The sequence below is a fragment of the Equus przewalskii genome, chromosome 4 (genome assembly GCF_037783145.1).
Source record: "Equus przewalskii isolate Varuska chromosome 4, EquPr2, whole genome shotgun sequence".
Lineage (NCBI taxonomy): Eukaryota > Metazoa > Chordata > Mammalia > Perissodactyla > Equidae > Equus > Equus przewalskii.
In genome coordinates, this window is record NC_091834.1 from 82,565,282 (window position 1) to 82,586,364 (window position 21,083).

A 21,083-nucleotide genomic window follows, 5' to 3' on the forward strand; every position below is an offset into this window, starting at 1 on the left:
AGAGAACACTTGGGGGCACTCAGCCCTGCTATAGGACCTCACAGTAACCAAACCTAAAGAGCAGAAGCTCTTCCCTTCTGTTACAAGAAAAATACATGAATAATAATGTTAAAATTAGTTACCACCATTGGGTTCAAGATGGACTACAGCCGTATGTTGTTATTTAAATTAAGCAATGGGCTACGTATTTAGCATTTTTTAATGAAATGGTTTATTATGGATATTCTACTGCTCTGTGAAAGCTGTGTAATTATTGGTCCTCTTGTCAGAAAACAGGACTTTTCACTCCCTAGCATATGCTTTAAGAAGCATGTTAGTCACACAGTGCATTAAACATATAATAATTTTCTGTTTTAAAAAATAGTTTTTAGAAGACCTGCTTCCAGGAATATGGAGTATATACTTTTCTCCATTCCTCCAATAATTACAATGAAAAACCTGAACATTATATACAAAATCAATACAAGAAGACTCTGAGGGGTGAAGAGAAGAAATATGCTTCTGCAGTTATGTTAAACTGACACCCTGTTTCAAGATTCACCTTGCAGTATCTTGCTCTGTACATATTTGTCTAATGTTCTTTTGCTTTGCCTAAACAATGCATTTAGGAAGTGTCCCATTATCAGATAGCTCAGTGTATGTGTTTTACCACCAACCAATCCCACCACTTTGTACCCCTCTCCCTGATCATCTTGAGCTAAGGACAAGCGAATTTCAAAAGCACCCAAGTGGTAGTGCAGTCATGGCAAGATGAGCATCGTCACATGACCAAATCTCTGGTCTATTCTAAGCTTATAAGCTCCAGAATTTAAGTCCAAAGAAACTTCAAAAAAGTCCCAGAGCAATGACTTCTCCCTCCAGTTCCTACCCATAACATTTGTTGAGCATCAACTGTGCATCAGCATTCTTCTAAGTGCTTTAAACAGATTAACACTTCTCATTCTCACCCCATGAATTAGATTCACTTTTTATTTGGGAAATTGAGGCATGGAATGGTTGCATAACTCGCTCAAAGTCATAAAGTAAGTGAAAGAACCAGGATCTAGATCTTAGTAATCCAACCTCCATATTTCTCTGGCTTTGGAGACCAAAATGCTTAAAATAGTGTTTTTCAAGGTTGGTCCAAGGTATTTGCTTCAGGATCATGAGGCAGAGGTAGCATTTGTTGTTATAAAGGTGACTCCCTCCACTCCAGCATTATCAAATCCAAAGTCTATGGATAGGAATCCATATTTTCAACAAATACCTCAGGTGATTTTGCGCGCATCAAAGCTGGAAACTGATTGATTTAAGCAGACCATGCTTCAGCTCCTACAAGAAGAACCCACTGATTTCTGAAAGGAAACAGGTCACATGCAGGTCAGTCTTAGTGGCCCACTGGGTCCCTTAACATTCCAATACGTAAAAGTGGAAATCAGAGTCAGCAGGTAGTATGACTCTCTGAAGCCAGGACTCTGGAGAGGGAGCTGTGTGGAGGTTGTGTATACGAGTCTTTCTTTTTATTCCTGTTCTTTAGAGCTTTAGTCCAGGAACTTAGTAGCAGCATTCTAGTCCCATTGCGTGAGCCAGCCATTTAAGGGTCTACCGCCTGATTAGAAAACCCTAATATTTTCCTTAGTTGTTTTGCTGAAGCTTATACTACAGTTCTGGCCAGTATTCCAGACCATGGTTGCCTTTTGAGAATAAAATAACTAACTGAATGAATGAACAAATAAAGTTTACAAATAATGCATTGAAATAACTCATAATTTACCATTCACCTTAGCGAATATTTCTGGAGGCAGTGCCACTTACAAGTGGCATTATCCATGTTAAAATAAAAGATTTTATCAAAGTTCATTTATGTGGACAGCGTTTGTTCCCTGAGCAATGTAAGTGTGCATGTCCTTTATGATGTAATGTTTCGAAGCTGACCATTTGCTGGTGATAAAAATTCAAAGGATTGAAAGGTGAGTAGTGGGGGAATCATTATAAATATTGCACTGAAGAAACTACTTTTCTACTGTATAAGCATTATTGAAGTAAATCCACCCATTAAAACAGAAACATCAGTGACCTAATTAAAAAGGAAACACAAAAAAGAAATGTTAATAGCTTTCTTTGGTGACATTTATAGATAATCCCATAAACCTGTTTGATGTGACACTGTGTTTGCTGCAAATGGAGGCTGAGATAAGTATGTAAAAGACAAGAGTTGGTGGGAAGGTCTGGGAGGATGGATGAGTAATACTACGTAATAAAACAGGGTTGACATGAATTTTGTGAACCAAGTAGAACTGGGAGGACTAATGTTTTCCAAAGTTGTGCTAAAATATCACTATGCACTGGAATCTGGAGTAAGGTTGACCAGCTGCACCACCCAAGGCCACACACACACAATAAAATGATCACAGGCTTTAGAGTCAGACAGTCCTAGATTCAAATCCTACTTACTAGCTGTGTTACCTTGATCCAGTCGCATAAGTTCTCAGAGCCGCTTTTTCATTGCCTATAAAATGGGCATAATAATATATACTTTACAAAATTCTGGGGGTAATAAGTGAGATTAAAAAATGGCAAGCACCCAACAGAGTGGCTCACACTTATTAGGCACTCAATATATATTGGTTCTCTTCCCTTCTCTCCTCCCCGTACAGCAGCTACAGTTACCAGAATAAGGTCCAAATGAGGGCTTCTCACCATAAGGAACTCCACTGACATGAATTCAGACAACAGCAATACATGGAAGTTGTACTTGCAAAGATTCATTATACACGTGGCATTCCTAAAGAGGTAAAAGAGAAGGTTAACCTTGACCTTCTATCTCCTTTTTAAAAAATATACCTTTAAAGCCATATGATTAACAGTATGTTTCCATAGATGAGTAGAAATAAAAATTGCCAAAGCAACAGCTAAAATACTATAGGTTTTCTGTTCTTTCTTTCTTTTTTCATCTTTTTATCTTTATCTTCTTGGAAAGGCTGTTATGGCCATACAGCAAACCTCAGTGGTAGCACAGCAGGTTTTTTGTAGTTCTCTGGAATTATAGGTAATGATGAAACTCTCCAACCTCACTTCCGTCCCAGGCTAGTGTGGAACTGGTATGGCCAGGGAGTGCAGCTCGCTATGTGCGTTGGTGGTTAGGTAGGAACAAAGTGGAGAAAACAAAGATGAAGGAAGCAGGACGGCACTTTTCACAAACCTAGGCTGCAAGCTGTGCAGCACTGGAGCTGGGGTGCCTACACAGAGGTATTGTAGAGAGGTGATTATATCACATTGTCCTCTCCTCTGAGAAAGAAATTTCTGGCAAGGTGGTTGCCGATAGGCAAGAAGGAGATCAAAGGTCACAGTAGCTTCCTGCCAGTTCTATCCTGTGTGCACATTTAATGTGTCCCTATGTGAGCCCTGGAAGCTTAACAAGCTCCATCTGTTTCTGTTCATGGCTTTCCTCCATGTGTCCCACACCGTTCATACTTCTGTTCAGAAACAGCCTCCTTCTTATGGCCATATCCTCATCCAGGGCTGTTTCCCAAAACCAGTGGTCATGTCTCAAGACCAGATGGGCATAAACAGAACTTGAACTGAGACAGGACCATTGAGGTGGGTTTTGATTCTTGGTCCAAATCTATGCTGCTCTGAATGAACTCTTGTGAGACATAGCACAAAAGACCCTCCTCCTGCTATCCCACCAGCCAGTGGTGCCTTGCCTTTATTACTGGACAGTGTCTCTCTCAGTCCCTCTCCCCTGACTGTTAGCTCAACAGGTGCGGAGGACCGTGATGGTTTCTTTATCTATCTCCCCTAAGCCAAGAGCTGTGATTCCCCATCATTTCATCACCAAGAACCTTTTCTCTTTTATCCATCATGAAATTCAGCATGAACAAAGAGACAAATTCTCTGCTTTGATTCCAAATCAGAGCCTTGAAAGCTCTGACTTTTCATTTTAAGAGCCAGGTATTTGTGAGAGAAATGTTTAGCGGGAAGGGGTTGACGGGGGTGGATTTCAAGATCTTAGCTTGAATACTAAAAGCTAGGCTGAGAGACTCTAGGCGTAGCATTTAAACAATAAATCAGAGAGTGGGGCAGGATGTGCATTGATTTAAGAGCCAGTTTGCCATCATGCAAAGGGGAGATTGTGGGCTGGGGAAAGGGGCTTGGAGAGAGGAGGAGAAGGTCTCCATCCTGGCCTGCGCAGCTGCTCCACCATTTGTCCATATGGTGTCTTTGTGTGAATTAGAAAAAAGTGCTCCTTCCTCAAGACACATGACTTTTATTGTCCAGAAAATCATCATGTACAAGTCAATGACATCTGTGATGTAAATAGGGCTCCCTTAGATGTGACGTTGTTGTGCAGTGCATAATGAAAGCCTGGGGAGTAAACACTGTCCCTGTCTGTTCCCTTGGTAAACACTCAACTGCAGAGGGGGAGGGAGTAGAAATTCTTCAATAGGTTGGTGATCTGAGACCAGAGGGGAGCTGTACCCTGCTTACCATCATAGAGCTCTGGAAGGAGGCAGGCTCAGCGTACCCTCCACCAGCAGCATGGAGCTGCAGAACAGTAGAAGCTGGCAGCTGGCTGGCTGAGCAGAGATAGGTCTGAGATGAATACCACTCCCCCCCACCACCGACCCTAATTCTTGGGGCCTCCAGCAAACCCAGAGAGGCACTGGAGGCAGCTGAGGATTAAAAGCCAGCAAAGCTACTAAGCCATAACTGTGGTTCCAGGCAAGCTGACTCCTAGCTGAGGCTGCAGATGGACCAGTAGGGACCAGGAGGATGTTACTGACTCTCAGAATAGCAAGTCCCAACAAGAGCTGTGGTTGGACCAAGTTTGGAGAGGGAGATGCTGAGCTTCTGGGGAACACTCACTGTTTATGTGGCCTGTACCTAACAGAACAGATAATGGGCCACAAAAATGGAGATGCCTACAGACAAATAAGACAGCCCAGAGGCCCTCCTCAGATGCCATGATGATGGATAGGCCCCTTGGGGATCACAGCCAGGGATAAGGGGAGAAGAGGTGGAAGGAGGATTCTGTTTGACAGTGATAGAGTTACCTTGAATTGGCAAGATTACCTTTCCCCTATTTATTTTGTTCTAAAAAACCATATTTTTTTTGGACGACTTAAATTTTGTAACTATGTGAATATCAGGCCTGCTACAAACAAAGCATTCATTGTGTATTTCTCAGGTGTCCCTTCTCCCCACTTCTCACCTCTTTCAGCTGTAGGCTAGGAATTTGAATTTCATAGTCAGCCCCAAGAGGGACATTTAATCTTGTAAAACTTCCGACTTTTGGTTCTTAACTGCGGACTTTCCCTATTTGTTTTATCCTATCTGTTCTCAGAGAGTAACGAGTGGTAAAACTTTTACCAAACCCTAATCACACGTGGTTGTGTAGGAAATTGGAATAAGAGGGATTAGTAACCAAGTTGCATTCCTGATCTGCAGTAGATGACAGAGGATCTGCTGCCGGCCACGTGTGTCCAAAGCGATGGTGAGGGAGCGGCCTCTTCATCTACAAGCCTAGGGGTTTAACCCTGGAGATCTTAGTGGTGGAAGGGCCAAGCTCGTCCCCATTGAATATCCTCTCCCAAGGTGAGAGTGATTTGGGTAAAGGATGGAATCTATAGTGTGTACTCTTTAACTTGAAGAATAAAATATGAAATCTTTCATTTTACAGACGTATTTAATCCTAACAACTGCAAAATGTAGATTCTTTCTGAAGATGAGTAGTTAAACTCCCTCCCTGCTCTACCCAAGCCGTGGCCTTAACACTATTCAGGGCCTTTCATATCACCTTTCTTCTTTCACATAATCTAGCACTGACATCATAATGCCCTGTGGGATGTTTAATGATAATAGTAATTGCTAACATTTATTGAGCATTTCCTTATGTTGAGAACTAGTCTAATGACTCTATATAAATTAGCTCATTTAATTCTTGAAACCTTATGAGACAACTACCACAGTTAGTCCCATTTTATAGATGGGACAACTGAGGCAGAGACAGGTTATATAAGGCCTCACAGCTAGCGCGTTTAGAGCTCATCTCTAAATGACACTGGTTTCATGCTTAAGCTTGGTCTTCAAGAAGCTTTAAAACTCTTGGAAGCTAGGGATGTCTTCTATCCCTACTACCTGGCATAATGGGCAAGGTAGGCAACATATAAAGATCATTGACTTGACTTGGCTTTTAGAAATAATATGGGAATAATATGGAAATTATGTTGTCACCTGTCCTCTTTATGGATCTAACACAAACTCTCTCATTTTATAACTGGCTCAACAAAAGCAGCTCGCAGTTGGTCGCCTCATTCTGATTCCTGGTGGACTATGTCTCTAGGGAAATTGGTCTAGATATTATACCTGTGGTTAGAACCAAAGTTTTAATTTGACCTCTCTAAAGCATATTGGTACTACATGTTGATTTATTGGTAAGTGTTAATTTATTTTTACCAAGGCCTAAATTCTGCTTTAAAAATGAGTATCTCTTGGGGCTGGCCCGGCGGCGCAGCAGTTAAGTGTGCAGGTTCCATTTCCGTGGCCTGGGGTTTGCCGATTGGGATCCCAGGTGCAGACATGGCACCGCTTGGCAAGCCATGCTGTGGTAGGCGTCCCACATATAAAGTAGAGGAAGATGGGCACGGATGTTAGCGCAGGACTAGTCTTCCTCAGCAAAAAGAGGAGGATTGGCAGCAGATGTTAGCTCAGAGATAATCTTCCTCAAAAAAAAAAAAAATGAGTATCTCATAGGAATAATTCTTTTCATACGTGATATACATTTATTCCTGAAAAGCTGGATATAAACTGACTCAAATTTCAACTCACTTGGGAAGTTTGTTTCTTAAAGACACTCTGTGTTGATTGTTTTATAAAAGTAAAGAAATCTTGTATTTGTTACTTCTGTGAATCTATATAAATTACACCTGTGTCAGCCTCTTCAGGAAAGATACTGATGTTGCCAGTCTGACACCCTACCAACAGTCGTAACGTAATTCGGTGGCCTTGTTCAGCCTTATAATGTCAGTAAGATCTTTGGCTGACAGAAGAATGCCTCCTCAGACTGACCGTCAGAGAAGTTCTGCAGTTTCTTCGATGAGGCTCTTCTTGGGGTCCCTTTCAGAATACGGCCATCATCACTCTCAAGTTCCTGGGAGTCATGAAATTGGGGAAAAAAGCAAAGAAGTGGTTGAAAGGAATTCACCCCTGCTTCACTTTCTCTGTTGCCTCTTTCCAGATCTGATTCACTGAAAGCCTTCTCCTGTGAGCTCAGGAAGTCTCCAGAGCTGTGTTAATAGCATTAGCTGAACCCTTCTCCCTCAGCGGAGCATGGAATCAAGTCTCATTCAGGATGCAACGGTCTAGCTACAGCTGGGGGGCTCTTGGATACCATCTTTATCTCCATACCCACTCCCATGCTTTCTTTACTACTAACTGGATCTAGTGTGCTTGGGAAAACTTGCGGGCTGTGTATCTCCCAAGTTGAAACTCAGCCTGCCTCCCAGCCAAGGAAATTCTCTGCCAGTCTGATGAGGCCTGGGTAGGAGCCCAGTGGCTGACTGCTCTAAACTGGCCTTACCTTGCCGTTGGTGGTGAGGCCTGAGACTTGGAAATAAGCTCAAGAGAAAGAGTAGTCTTTCAGCCTGCCTTGGTACTAGATGCACAGCTGCCCCTTGTGGCAGCCAAAGGAATCCTGCACTCGAAGGTTTTACATCAGGATTTGGCACTGAAGTTGTAATAAGTGTACATTTCCAGACTTCTGTTCTCTGTGCCCATATTTCCCACAAGTTCCTCGAAGAGACGGCAGATTACTTCAAGACAAATGTATCAGGGGCTCCTCATCAAATACTACTATCTTGTCATTACTCATGATTGTAGGTTCCTAAAATTCTGGAAAATTTATTATTACTTATGTTATAAATATAATTCACCCTTTAGGTTAATGGTTATACTCTCTGGTTTCTAAAAGTTCTAGTTAAATACTTCTAATTAGTGTAGAATATAGAACAACTAAAACCAGTTCATGTTTTATGCTAGATTTTTTTAATAGCATTTATTTAACCGGATTAACACTTAGTTTTTGGGGGTTTTGTTTCTTTCTTTCTTTTAATAGAGAAAAGTAAGAGGCAGAGATCCTGAAAGCTGAGGCCAACGGGTACCTGCATGTATTTCTGCAGATTGATTCCAACGGGATGGACGTTCATCAATTGCCTGAGGTGATGGTTTAGTTTTTAGTAAGAAACTAACGATATCTCTGATGATTTCATTGATCTGCCCACGCCATCCTCAGACTATTCTTTACTTCTTAATAATCATTCTTTTTCTCCTTTCTTAGGAAGAATTGATTTTTCAGTTTAGTCCTTATCATTCACAGAGGAAAGAATATGAAGATTTTTGCCTTTAGAAGATGAAAGATCATGAAGAGAATGTGAAATGAATGGATGCTCATTTTTAATATGATACCCTTTCTGAAAAATCAATATGGCTAAAATATATTTGCAGTAATTTTAGGGGGTGTCTTCTTTTATATCTAGCAAATCTAAATCAGAGAGAAAATATTTGTTAACTTTATTTAAATTGAAAAACAAAAAACCAATAAAGTTCTCTCCAAGAGAGAAAAACGTGAAGCCTTTGGAGGACTTTTGCAGCTAAATATATTCGTGGTAGCTTTCCAGTTGTCCCCAGTGGGAGGAGGAGGAGGAGGAGGAGGAGGAGCCGTAGAAGTCGTCACAATAGTTGTGATAGTGCTAGTAGCTCACAGTGGAGTGCTCACTATGTGCCAGGCCTGTGCAAGGTCTTGATATGCTTTATTTAATTTAATCCTTAGGGAAATCTCAGAGATAATTATTGTTATTATTATTCCCATTTTGCAGATAAGAAAACTAAGGATATAAAAATATAAGTAACTTGCCTAAGATCACACCATTAATAAGTAATAAAGCAGGGTTTGACCCCAAGCATGGATCTCAACACCTGGACTCAGAATCTGAGGACTGAAGCCATCTTCACACCATCTCTAATCCAATCCTTCATTTTATAGATTAAGGGGCTGAGGCAAATGATTCGTCCAGAGTTGTACAGCTAGAGTTAGTGGAAGAGCAGGGTGAGAAGTCAGTTCTCCTCCCCTCCAGATCAGTGTGCTTTACACCATACAAAGCTAGTATAACAGCCCCTATTCCTTGCAGGATGGACCTCATATTCCAAATCCTGGGGTGAAAAAGCAGATGCGACCATGTATAACACCATCAACATGATGCATTGTATACAATAACATGTATAACACACTTAACATTAAGAAGTGACACTGGGGATAGACCAAGCAACCAGGAAGTACCAGGTTCTTCCCTCCACCCACCCTCTTAGTGATGACTACGGCTTGTCGGGGTAGCACTAGCCCATGCAGGGCAGCACCAGGAGAATTGAGGAGACTCGAGGAAACACAGGTGAGATCAACTGAGGACAGGAATTTGAGTGACCCAAGGAACTGCCATCAGTAACAGCTAAGAAGCTGAGAGACCAAAACATCCAGAGCATTCAAGTGCTGCAGAGTGCATGGGAAATATCCAGAAATTAAATCCCGAAAGCAAAGAACTGGAAGTAGAATAGATCTTTGTAGAAAGAAGAAAAACAGAAGAGGAGCAGGCCTAACTGGAGGATGAATGCCCTAATCTCCCAACTCCAGAAAGAGGAACGGGACTGCCACACAAGTGTAAATATGCCACATTTGTCATTTTATTATAAAACTTTTCAAACATACAGAAAAGTTGAAATAACTGTACACGGTACACCTGTAACTCCCACCTAAATTTGACAATTAACATTTTATTACCTTTGCATTATAACATATTGATCCATCTTTTCATTCCTCTACCTATCCATCAGTCTGTCTTATTTTTGATGCCTTTCAAAGTAAGTTATAGACATTAGTACACTTCGCTCCTAAACACATCAGCATGAATACCATCAACTAGAGTTCAATATTTGTTTATAGCTCTTCTCTCTTTTTGAAATAACGTTTACATATGGTGAAATGCACGAATTTTAATTCATTTATTGTATGTTGACAAATGCACGCACCTGTCCAACCCAAACCTCTATCAAGGTACAGAACATCCCAGAAATTTTCCTCAGGCACCCCTCCAGTCAATACCCATCCCCTACACCAGAGGCAACCAATCTTCTGATTTTTTTCACCATAGATAGTTTTGCCTGTTCTCAAACTTTTTTTTTTTTTGAATGGAATCATACTTTCTGTACTCTTTCATGTAAGGCTTCTTTTACTCAATATAGTGTTTTTGAGAGTCTTGCATGTTTCTGTGAGTACCAGAGGTTCATTCCTTTTTATTGTTGAGTAATATTCCCATTGTATGTTATATGCCATAGTTTGTCCATCCTCCTCTTGAAGAATATCTCAGATATTTCCAGTATTTAGCTTTTATGAATAAAGCTGATATGAATATACTTGTACAAGTTTTTGTGTAGACATATTAATTTCCTTTAGTTAAATACCTAGGCGTGAAATTTCTGAGTCTTCAGGTAGATGTATGTTTAATTTTATAAGAAACTGCCAGATTTTTTTCGGAGTAATTGTACCACCTTACGCTCCCAGCACCAATGAACGTAAGAGTTCATGGAACTGGTTGTTCCATAAGCTCACCAACCTTCAATGTCGCCAGTTTTTATAGTTTTAGCCATTTTGGTGACTAAAATTTGTTCACATAATTTTCCATCCATTATCCTTTCCCATAATTTAGAGGGGGAAACAATAATTCCTCCCATCTTTATCTTAACACTCATAAAAGCAGTCATTGGACACTTGGAAGTTCCAGATGCTGTGCTAAGCACATGACCCCATTGTATTGGAACTCCTTTATTATTATTATCATTTTATAGATAAAGCTACTGAGACTTAGTAACTCCATCAAGGCCGCAGTCAAGTCAGTGGTACCATCTGTACTTGCCTGACTCCAAAGCCCATAGTTTTAACCTCTCTGCTATACCACATCCCAAGGCTGGTTGCTGGACAGAAGAAGATTTCACGTTTGGAGCTACTGCCTCTCCTTTCTTCTGCATAACTAAGTCTCTTCCCATGAGACACACAGGCCCTCCTTGGTTAGTATGTGAAATAACTGAAGCAAATTTGAAGCTTAATAGGAATCCACAGAGCTGCAGGTAACCCACCTGAGTGCCTATGAGAAATACGTCCAGTTCCAGGGGCCACTATGCCATTCATTCTTCCAGTCAGTTAATAACCTTTTACTGGGGACCCCCAGGATGACTAATGCTGTGCTAGACTCAGGATTCCAGAAAAACTAGCATATTTCATGGAACCTAAGATGCCACTATTTTATGTACTACTAAAAAGTAAATAACACTGCTTTCTTATCATTTAGAATTTTTATTTTATGCTTATTAAAAGAATGATTTTTATACTGAGGGACAGGTGTCAAGTAACCTATGCTCGTTTGATCTTGATCTTTTCTAGCACCTTTGCATTGACAGTATAATTTCAAGACAGGTCAACGAACACCGAGGTTTTACTAGCATTGCCACTTTGACTAAACTCATAGTTTAATTTTCTCCCTTAACAAAATCACACGTTGCTGGAAGTTAAGGAGTTTCTATTCAAAGGTAGCAGGAAGTTTCTGATAAATTTATATTTGATGCCTTAACGATAGACCTACACTAGGCATGATTGACTCCAGCAGCTTCTCTCATTGCTATAAAATTCTATCACCTAGTCTGAGGCATGTGACAAACTCTTCTGCCTTCAGGGGTTTTGCTTGGCCTGCAATATGGAGTCCTCTAGAGTGTCTCACAAAGAAATATCCCATAGTTTCATCTGCTTCCAGGGACTTCCGTTCTTAAGTACCTTAGAGCACTTGGTTTTGCTTTGCAAGGAAGTATGGAATTGTAGTTATTCCTCCAGCAATGAAGACCTGACTCACGAATGTCAAATGCATGCCTTGTTGCTCTGTTTCTATGCCTTTCTTTGGACATCGCAACTTTTCAATGCTGAATCATAATGTTTTGAAAACTTTTTTCTCTTGATCAGTAAATTTATTGTCTTAAACAAAAAAAAAATTCATGGAGAATTGAGATTGTATTAGTCAGTTTAGGCCTATTCTTGAGCCCTGAGGAAGCTGGCCACCTTCTAAACAACCTGATCTTTCTTCCAGACAAGATAGATTTTAGGATAATTTTACCTTTTCTTTTAAACTTTGTTAAGTTTTTTGTTACAGACTGGATTCTCTCATGTAGCAGCATGAGTTTTCTAATACACCTCCTCCACCAAGCCTGGAGTTACATTTTTCTTTAAGTATTGAAATAATTATTTTTTATAAGCATCCAACCCATAATATGTTGGCCATGTACTTCCACACGGAATTTATTGCCTTCTGAATCATAACCAGGGAACCATTTGGTACATGTGAGAGACAGAACAACTCCCCATCCTCAGCTTCCTCAGAGTCCCAAAAACTGTGTTCCCAAAGGAGTCTGGCAAGGCCACATCTGAACAGCACATGATGGCAGCAGGCTGACCATCAGTGCTTTCCACATTCCATTCCTCTCTGGTCAGCTGCACCTCACTTGGCCTTTATAGACTTTGTCTACACCAGTGCACTCTGCTGCGGCATGGCTTAGAAGCCAAGCTTCCCATGCTTGGAAGTTTATGAACAGAAGCTGCACAGACTACCGTATCCTCTTTTATTCAGGCTAAGCAATCTGGCAGAGTAAGCCTCTGGATCATCCTGCATTTGGATGAGGTGTACTCCTTCTTATCCTGGATGACCAAGTGCTCTCAGCATGAGAATCTTTCTTTCCCCCTCCTCCTTCTTCTCAATTTCACATTGTATCTCCTGACGACTTTAACAAACCCTATCCTTGCATATCCACGGCTTGATACAAACCTGCAGGCTTTGTATTACTACAAAGGAAAGGTTTTTGAAGACAGTTTTAAATGTCTTTTGTATAAATTCAACTCAAGATGTAGTGCCAACGACGCACATCAGTTGACTGATGAGAGGACTGTACGAGAAGTGGTGATCGCGAGTGTGCTGCAGAGCCAATGACACTACATCACCACTGCCACCAAGGTCAGGGTGTAAAATGCAAAAAAATGAACAACAGCAACAAAAGCACATCTGGGAATGGATGAACTATGGTAAGAACAGCCCTGATGTCAGGAAGTACCAGGGCTTACCTCCTCTGAGTCTACCCACTCTCTGAAAAGAGTGGATTCAGCTGTCGTTTCAGGGATCATGTAGGGTAAGTGAGAATTATCTTTAAAATTTTCTCTTTCCTGTTACACATGTAAAATGGGAAGAAATTTAATATAGGTTGAAACTTAAAGACTAATAGTAATGTACATTGCTGGAAATCACAGTGGGCCTTAATTAGAGTTATGTTTATTCTTCTATTGAGAAAGATAATTTTTAAAAATTTACGAGACTAATTAAAATGTGATTTCTGGTGGAAGTCTAGAAAAGTATTGATGACTTGCCTTTCTGCAATAAAAAGATGTGAAATCCAAATCTACTAGTAGATATTTAAAAATATTATTATTCCAAGTTTTCAAGTAATTAAAGGAAAAAGATCTTACCTAAAACAAATAATAGTTTTGAAAATAGAAGTATAAACATTACCCTAACTGATGAATACAAGATTTCATTTTGTTTTTCCCGATTGTCAGCATTAACCTTCTTTCCATCTTTAACCATAATATGTAATGTAGTTGGACTTTCTATGCTTCGTTATGTTGTAAGAGTGTTTCACTTCTATTAACTCATGTTTTCCAAGGGCATTGAGTTCAATGAGTTCCATGGATTCCATTTTATTCATAACTAAGAAGTCAGCATCGAAAGATAAAGTCAGTGTCTGTGGTCGAAAACTATTAGATGTCAGATCCATGCCCCAGTCTTTTGCTTATCCTATTAAACCACACTCTTTTTTCATTTGTACTTCAAATCAATTCTCCTCATTCATTTCTAGTAACTTACTCAATCAAAATTAACTGAGTTTCTTTGATGGGGGCTCCAGAACAGAGACAGCTCCAAAGCAAACCATTTCTCCTCTTTTAGTTTCTTTATCATCTTTTCGACTTACATGAGAACCCAGAGCCCTAAAATTAAAAATTTTCAAGAAAGTGTGACTTTTTTTTTAAAAGTTTGATTATTCTAAAGCATTTGCTTCAGCCAGAAAATCCGTCCTTTCATAATGCACTTTCTCAAATCACATATCTCCAGTTCTTCATTCAGATTCTTATATGTATATGAGATCATGCTCATGTGGGCAACTACTGGAAATAGTTATATTCAAGAGGATTATCACCCAATTACTCAAAGATGTTTCCTGGGCAATTAATCAAGAGAAATAATTCCTGACATTCTATTGAATTGAATGCACTGTCTTACATTTTAAATAGTCAGCAAATATCTACATTATGAAGCATGAACAGGAACATTTCTGAGGGCTGTGAGCTTTAAGTCTTGCCCTCACTGTTCTTTCTTTCTGAATCTCAGCCTACCTTTATTAAATACAGAACTTTTACTGACTTAAAAAAGGAACCATATAATAGCTGAAGTACTTTCAGAAGATTAGCATTAGGGCATTGTGTTTGCTTTATTATGCACAATGATAAATAACCATGTATCACAGAATAGTGAAAGTCAGGCATGTAAAACAATAGGAAACTACTTTTAAGTAGTACTTTATCCTAAGAAACTTCGGTTTGTGTATATCATTTTAAGATTTCTGCTAACGCCACAAGCAAAAACCTAGAAAGGAGGATTAATTATATTCTTTGCATGAAATCTAATTTCTACAAAGCACTCTACAGTATTCGGATGAAAGAAAAGTATCAGAGAAAATTATCAAAGCAATCAAATAAATTAAATTGCTAATTGCATATCCCTTTTAGTTAGAAGGCATTAATGCCGTTAAAGAATGACATAGAAGTAAAATCGCAAATTTAAGGCTTGTAATTTGGGGAATATTTTTCATTCAGCTCAAAATTGATAAGCTGGTCGTTAAGCACTGCCAGTTAAAGTCAAGGCTTTAATTTTTTTTCCACAAACAAACAATGAAGATGCAGGGAGTTAAGCCAGCCATCCAAGCACCAAGCTGTTTAAAAACTAAACTAAACTGAACGAAAATGTGACTTGAAACAAGTCAAAGCAGAGGGACCTTAAAGATACCACCCAGTTATTATGCATCCTTTCAAGTTTGGGGTTACAGTGAGCTGGAGTCTGACTCTGTATTAGTTTGCTGCTGCTGTAACAAATTACCACAAAATTAGCGGCTTAAAACAATACAAATTTACGTCTTACCGTCCTGGAGGTCAGAAGTCTCAGTAGGCTAAAATCAACGTGTCATCAGGGCTGTGTTCCTTCTCGAGGCTTCACAGGACAATCAACTTCCTTGCCTTTTCCAGCTTCCAGAGCAGCCCACATTCCATGGTGCATCACACCAGCCTCTGCTTCAGTCATCACATCTTCTCTGACTTTCCTGCCTCCTTTTTCCCTTATAAGGGCCCCCTTGATTACATTGGGCCGACCTGGAGAATCCAAGATACTCTCCCCATTTTAAGGTCCTTAACTTTGATGGGGTTCAGGGCAGGCTGCCCCAAGATGCACCACTCTGGTATGCGGATTCTTTCGAGCTGAAGACAATAAAGGCTCAAACTCAGGAAGAACATTTGACCTTTCCCCACTAACCACCTAAAAGAAATTTAAAATAAAGGCCTGTCCCCAGGACGGGCCATCGCCATAGATAACTCTGGGTTTCCGTAGACCCAGGAGGATCCTTGCTAAGCCCACTCTTATCAAAGTTCTATTTAGCAAACATTTGCTTTTCCATTTCCATTTGAGTAGCCTTCCTCCCCTTTGAAGCCCCAAACCACTACCCCAAACGCCCTTCTTGTCTGTAGCTGAAAATACTTAAACAGGCAGCCTCGGCCAGTTGGATGAGTTACTGAGTTTCTCCTGAGTTTCTCCCATGTATACACGCTATTAAACTTCATTTGATTTTTCTCCTGCTAACCTGCCTTTTTAATTGTTTGACCAGCCATAAGAACCTTAAGGAGAAGGGGTGAGGGGACCGGAATTCTCTCACTTCCCCAATGACTTAATCACATCCCTTTTTGCACAGTTCTTTCTGCCATGTAATGTAACATATTCATAGGTTCTGGGGATTAGGCGTGGACATCTTTTGTGGGGAGAGCTCATTATTCTGCCGAACACACCTGAGGAGTACCTGCTGGCTAGCAGCTAAGAGGTAAGCTGGAAGAGGCAGCCCCATCCGGCAATAATAATAATAATCCTAAATAACAACAAGCATATCTTTAGTGTAGCTCTTACCTCTTTGTGTTTAATTATTTTCGTACTGGATTTTTTCTCCACTAGACCAGAGCTCATCGAGGTAAAAACCATGGCCTGCTTGTTCTCCTGGAGAAGTGCACGACATGGTTTGTAGAGCCTCTTGATGGGTCTCTGCATTCCCCTCCAGTCTTATCTGGTCACCCTGTCCATCTCGCTGCCACCTCCCACGCCACACAGATCTTCATTTGGTTCTGATTCATCACGTTCTCTCCCACCTCCAACTTCCCCTCATGGTCTTCTCTCCTGTTTGCCGTGCCCTTTCTCTTTTCTCCCTTGGACGCTGTGCCTGAAACTCTGCTCCTTATCCACCTCTCAGCTAAATGTTACTTCCTCCAAGAGCTTAATCTGAACTTCCAGACCAAGGGAGGTCCCTCTGTTTTACTCTTCCAGAGTCTCTGTGCTTATTTTTGCACCATTTTGTACTTATTACAATTTAGTTAGTGTGACTCTTATACTACCACACTCAGGTGTAAGAGATATTATTTTACTGTAATTTTCTAAGTAAAACTAAATCTGATTCTGAACTTCCCACTCACCAGTGTGGGGGAAAAAAATCAAAGCATGGGGCCGGCCTGGTGGCGCAGTGGTTAAGTGCGTACGTTCTGCTTTGGTGGCCCCGGGTTCACCGGTTGGGATCCCAGGTGAGGACATGGCACCACTTGGCAAGCCATGCTGTGGTAGGCGTCCCACATATAAAGTAGAGGAAGATGGGCATGAATGTTAGCTCAGGGCCAGTCTTCCTGAGTAAAAAGAGGAGGATTGGCAGCAGATGTTAGCTCAGGGGTAATCTTCCTCAAAAAAAAGAAAAAAAGTCAGTCATGTTTTGGCAAAGCTGTTAGAGTACAGAATTCTGGAGGCCTCTGGAGGGCCTACAACTTGGAGTAAGGGCCTTTTGTCTTTAACCCATTGTGGCCCATGGTCACAGCTGAGATATTCATTGTCCAGTTTGTGGTTCATTCAAAGACAGAAGGCTCTGGTGCATCACGCCAAGCTTTAGGGCTCCATCAGGCTGAATGTGACAGCAACCAGGGTTCTATCACTCTCCTGCGACTCTCCTCTGAGGCCCCAAGACTCCCCAGTGTGTCACTGTCCCCAGGATTGCAACTTTCTCTTCTAGCCTTCCAAACACCGATCTCATCCCTAATATTTGCAGGGGCCAGGACAAGAGTAAAATAGAGGCTTATGTGTCATACATCCAAATATTTTCAAAGTTACAAACTAAGCCAAGAAACTACTAAATGAGTTCTATTGTTCTATGCTCACAAATACACCTTCATAATTTCCTAGAAGGCCACATTCAAGTGAATAATTCTTGGATTCCTCAAAGTCCCACGCTGGAATATGGTGCCCTAGTCATACTGGTCCCTATCCCATACCCCTAGCTGCATCTCAGACTGTGAGGGTCCTCAAATGCACCTGTGAGGATGCTCCAGCCTGCAGAACTAAGCTATGTCCACACTCCTGCAAATCGCCATCCTTTGGCCATGGTTTGGGCCTAGAGGTGCTCAACTGATGACACGATAGGATGGCCCTGAAGAGGCTGCAGGAGGTGAGACTGTTTGAATTGAGAATTCTGGGTCCAGGCACCACAAATGTAGTCTAAAGAAGAGCACTCAGGGTCCAGGTGGGCATATTCCCTTAGCTCCTTAGACTCTTCACCCTGGCAGAGGAAGAGCGACCAAAGGAAGGTCAGAGCAGGGCCCCGTAAAGCATGGGGCTCACAGCAGGGGCCTCTGTCACCTGGGTCTGAGGGCAGTCCTGAGATCAGGTCCTCAGGCCTCACTGGGACTAACTTCTCAGTACACAACAATAAGAGGCACCAGAAAATAAACTAATTCTATATGCTAAATCAATTGAGAGTTATACTATCAATACCAATTCAATTAATACTTACATGTGGAAGCCAAAAGAAAGGGCCATTAAGATGTTGCTGAGCTAATAAACAAAATTAGTGTTTCTTGAAATTTTAGAAAAAGTATTAACAGTTCCCCTACAAAAAAAGGATTCTTTAATAAAATTTTTGAAACATATTTTTAGAGCAAATTTTTTTCTTTAATTCAGAAATTCTCAGAGCCTTTAATATAAGAATGTAGTCTATGAACCTCCAAATAGGCAAATAAAGTAGGTGATATTTCCAACACTTGTGTGTGTCTGTGTCTGCATGTGTGTGCCTGCACATTCATGCATAATATATCTCTTGGTACAAGAATTCTGAAAACACTGTCAATCAAATAAAACAAAATCACTGTATCAGTCAGTGTTCTTGAGTGCAAGTGACAGAAACTACTTATAATTAATTTAAGGAACAAAGGAATTAAAGGGAAGATTATCAGGGGAGTCTTCAAGGACCAACCTTGGAAAGCAAGCAGTCTGGGCTGTAGAAACCACAGCAGGAAGAGCCCAATCCTTATACTACTAATACTCTAATAAATTAATTCCCAACCATCTCCACTCCCTTATGTCATAGGGAAAGACTCACAAAAAATAAGTGAAGAAACAAAACTAGGATGCAAAAGAATATGAGCCCAATTCTATCAAAAAGAAAGAAAGTGATGTACAGAAACAGACCTAGAAGGAAATATAAGGAAATGTTAACAGTGCTTTTTTTCTGGGTGGTAGAATTATAGGTAATTTTTATTTTATTTATGTACATGAATTACATTTATAATTATAAAAATAAATATTTTAAAAACTATTTTTTCCAAGTCTAAAAGAAAAATTGTTCTAATGCCAAATTTTTGTGACAAAGTCTTTGTTCACAATTTTCAAATCCTTCCTGAGCTTGTAAATTTTGATAACGAGTTTTTCTAATTATTATATGATCATCTAAGTTCCATATTACCCGAGGATTTTTGATGCAATAAACAAACAACAACAACAAAAAACTCTTTCTTGCCTTTTATCTGAGTAACTAGGACATTATATAGAAATCACAATTCCAGTAAATTATTGGTATTAGTGGTATGCCAAACCCCTACTGTCAGCAACTAGTACAGTCACCACTAGTTGGCACTATTTGTAGGGTCCTGTAACAAGGAACTCTTAGGTAATGCTTGCATATAACTTTAGATAAGACCACTTCACAGATAACTTCATTTTTTCCAAACAAAATTAGCTCTTTATTAAAATAGCAACATAAATATTAATAAACTTATTCTTTATTAAAATGAAATCAGGAATAACAACAAAAACTTCACAACACTATCCTAAACAACACCAGTCAAAAATGGAATAAAAACAGCAATTACCATCCATCACTTTAAAATAGCAACAATTAAGAGACTACATACCAAAACTTTTGAGATGCAGTCAAAGCTGTGCTCAGAAGTAAATTTATAGTCTTTTGCGTCCTATTATTAAATAAGAAAGAAATAAAAATAAATGAACTAAGTCATGAATTACAAAGAAACATTCAGAAAACAGCAAAATAAACTCAAGAAAAGAATAAAGATGGAATTAATAAAGAGTAAAAGTTACATTAATGATGTAGAAAATAAAAAAATAGAATTTATAAGATAGCTAAGTGTTGGTTCCTTTAAAAGACTAGCAAGTCTAATAAAAGAAAGGAAAATGCATCTAAAAATATTAGACGTAAGAAAGGAGCTATAACTACAAAGAAAAATATTTTTAATTATAAGCTAATTATATGTAGCAGTCTAACAAATTTTAAAATTCTATGAAAATACATGATTTTCTTTTAAAATATTATTTAAGTTGACACTCAGCAATTGGTAGTTAACCTATCTAGGCCAAAATCATAGAAGAAAATTTTAACGTTTGCAGAGATTTATCTTCCACTCACCTACTCTGAAATAAAGATTGGAGCCTAAACAGTGCTATGGATGAGGTTCCTCAAAACCTTCAAATATTAGGCAATTCCTATACTCTATGCTAACCTGGAGCTTAGAACCAGAGATAGAATTTAAAAATGTAAAACCACAGTCCAATCTTATTCATGAATATAAATGCAATTATCCTAAATAAAATGTAAGGAGGTGAATTCAACATTATTATACTGAAAGAGGAAAAAACCCACTATGATGAAGTAGGATGCATCTCATGCAGAAAAAATCTCATATTGAGAAATCTATTAATATAATTTATTGTAGTAATAGGTCAAGGGAGTAAAACCATATGATCATCTGTAGTTGTACAGAATATGTTTAATATAATTCAACAACAACTTCCAATAAAATGCTTAGTATACTTGCACCAGGAAACCACTTCCTTAACCTGATAAAGCCCTCCATTTCAGTCCAACAGCTAACACTGAAAACTTGTAAAATATTAATGGCATTTCTAAAATGTCAGGAATAGGAGAAAAATTAATATTATCATTTATTTAATACATGAGGTATAAATATTGTAAAGGAAGAGAGAAAATTATCATTAATTACACTTTAAATGATCATTCACTTACAAGAGAATCAACTAGGAGGATTAGTGAAAGAGTTCAGAAAAGTTACCAAATACAAAAATCAATAGCTTGACCCCACAGGGAGCAACCAGTTATAAAACATAATGAGAAAATGATCCCAACAAAGATATGAAATATCTAATAATATAATTAACAAGAAGAATGCAAGACCTACAAAATTACTGAAGAATATATAGGAAGCCTTCAATAATCTTGACATGTGACAAGTTCCTGAATGGAAAAATTAACATTGCAAAGATGGCAATTCTCCTCCAATTAATCTATAACATTAAAGCAATTCTAAA

The 21,083-nt window shown here is 39.4% G+C and overlaps 1 protein-coding gene across 1 annotated transcript in view; it reads right to left on the reverse strand.

The window, feature by feature from the left end:
* Positions 1–19,501: 19,501 nt before the first annotated feature.
* Positions 19,502–21,083, reverse strand: part of ZNF800 (zinc finger protein 800) — a 47,856-nt gene continuing 46,274 nt past the window's right edge. The window contains exon 6 of the mRNA XM_070616534.1: positions 19,502–19,711. Coding sequence (XP_070472635.1) covers positions 19,636–19,711 — 76 coding nt within the window. The 3' untranslated portion in view covers positions 19,502–19,635. The remainder of the gene's footprint in view (positions 19,712–21,083) is intronic.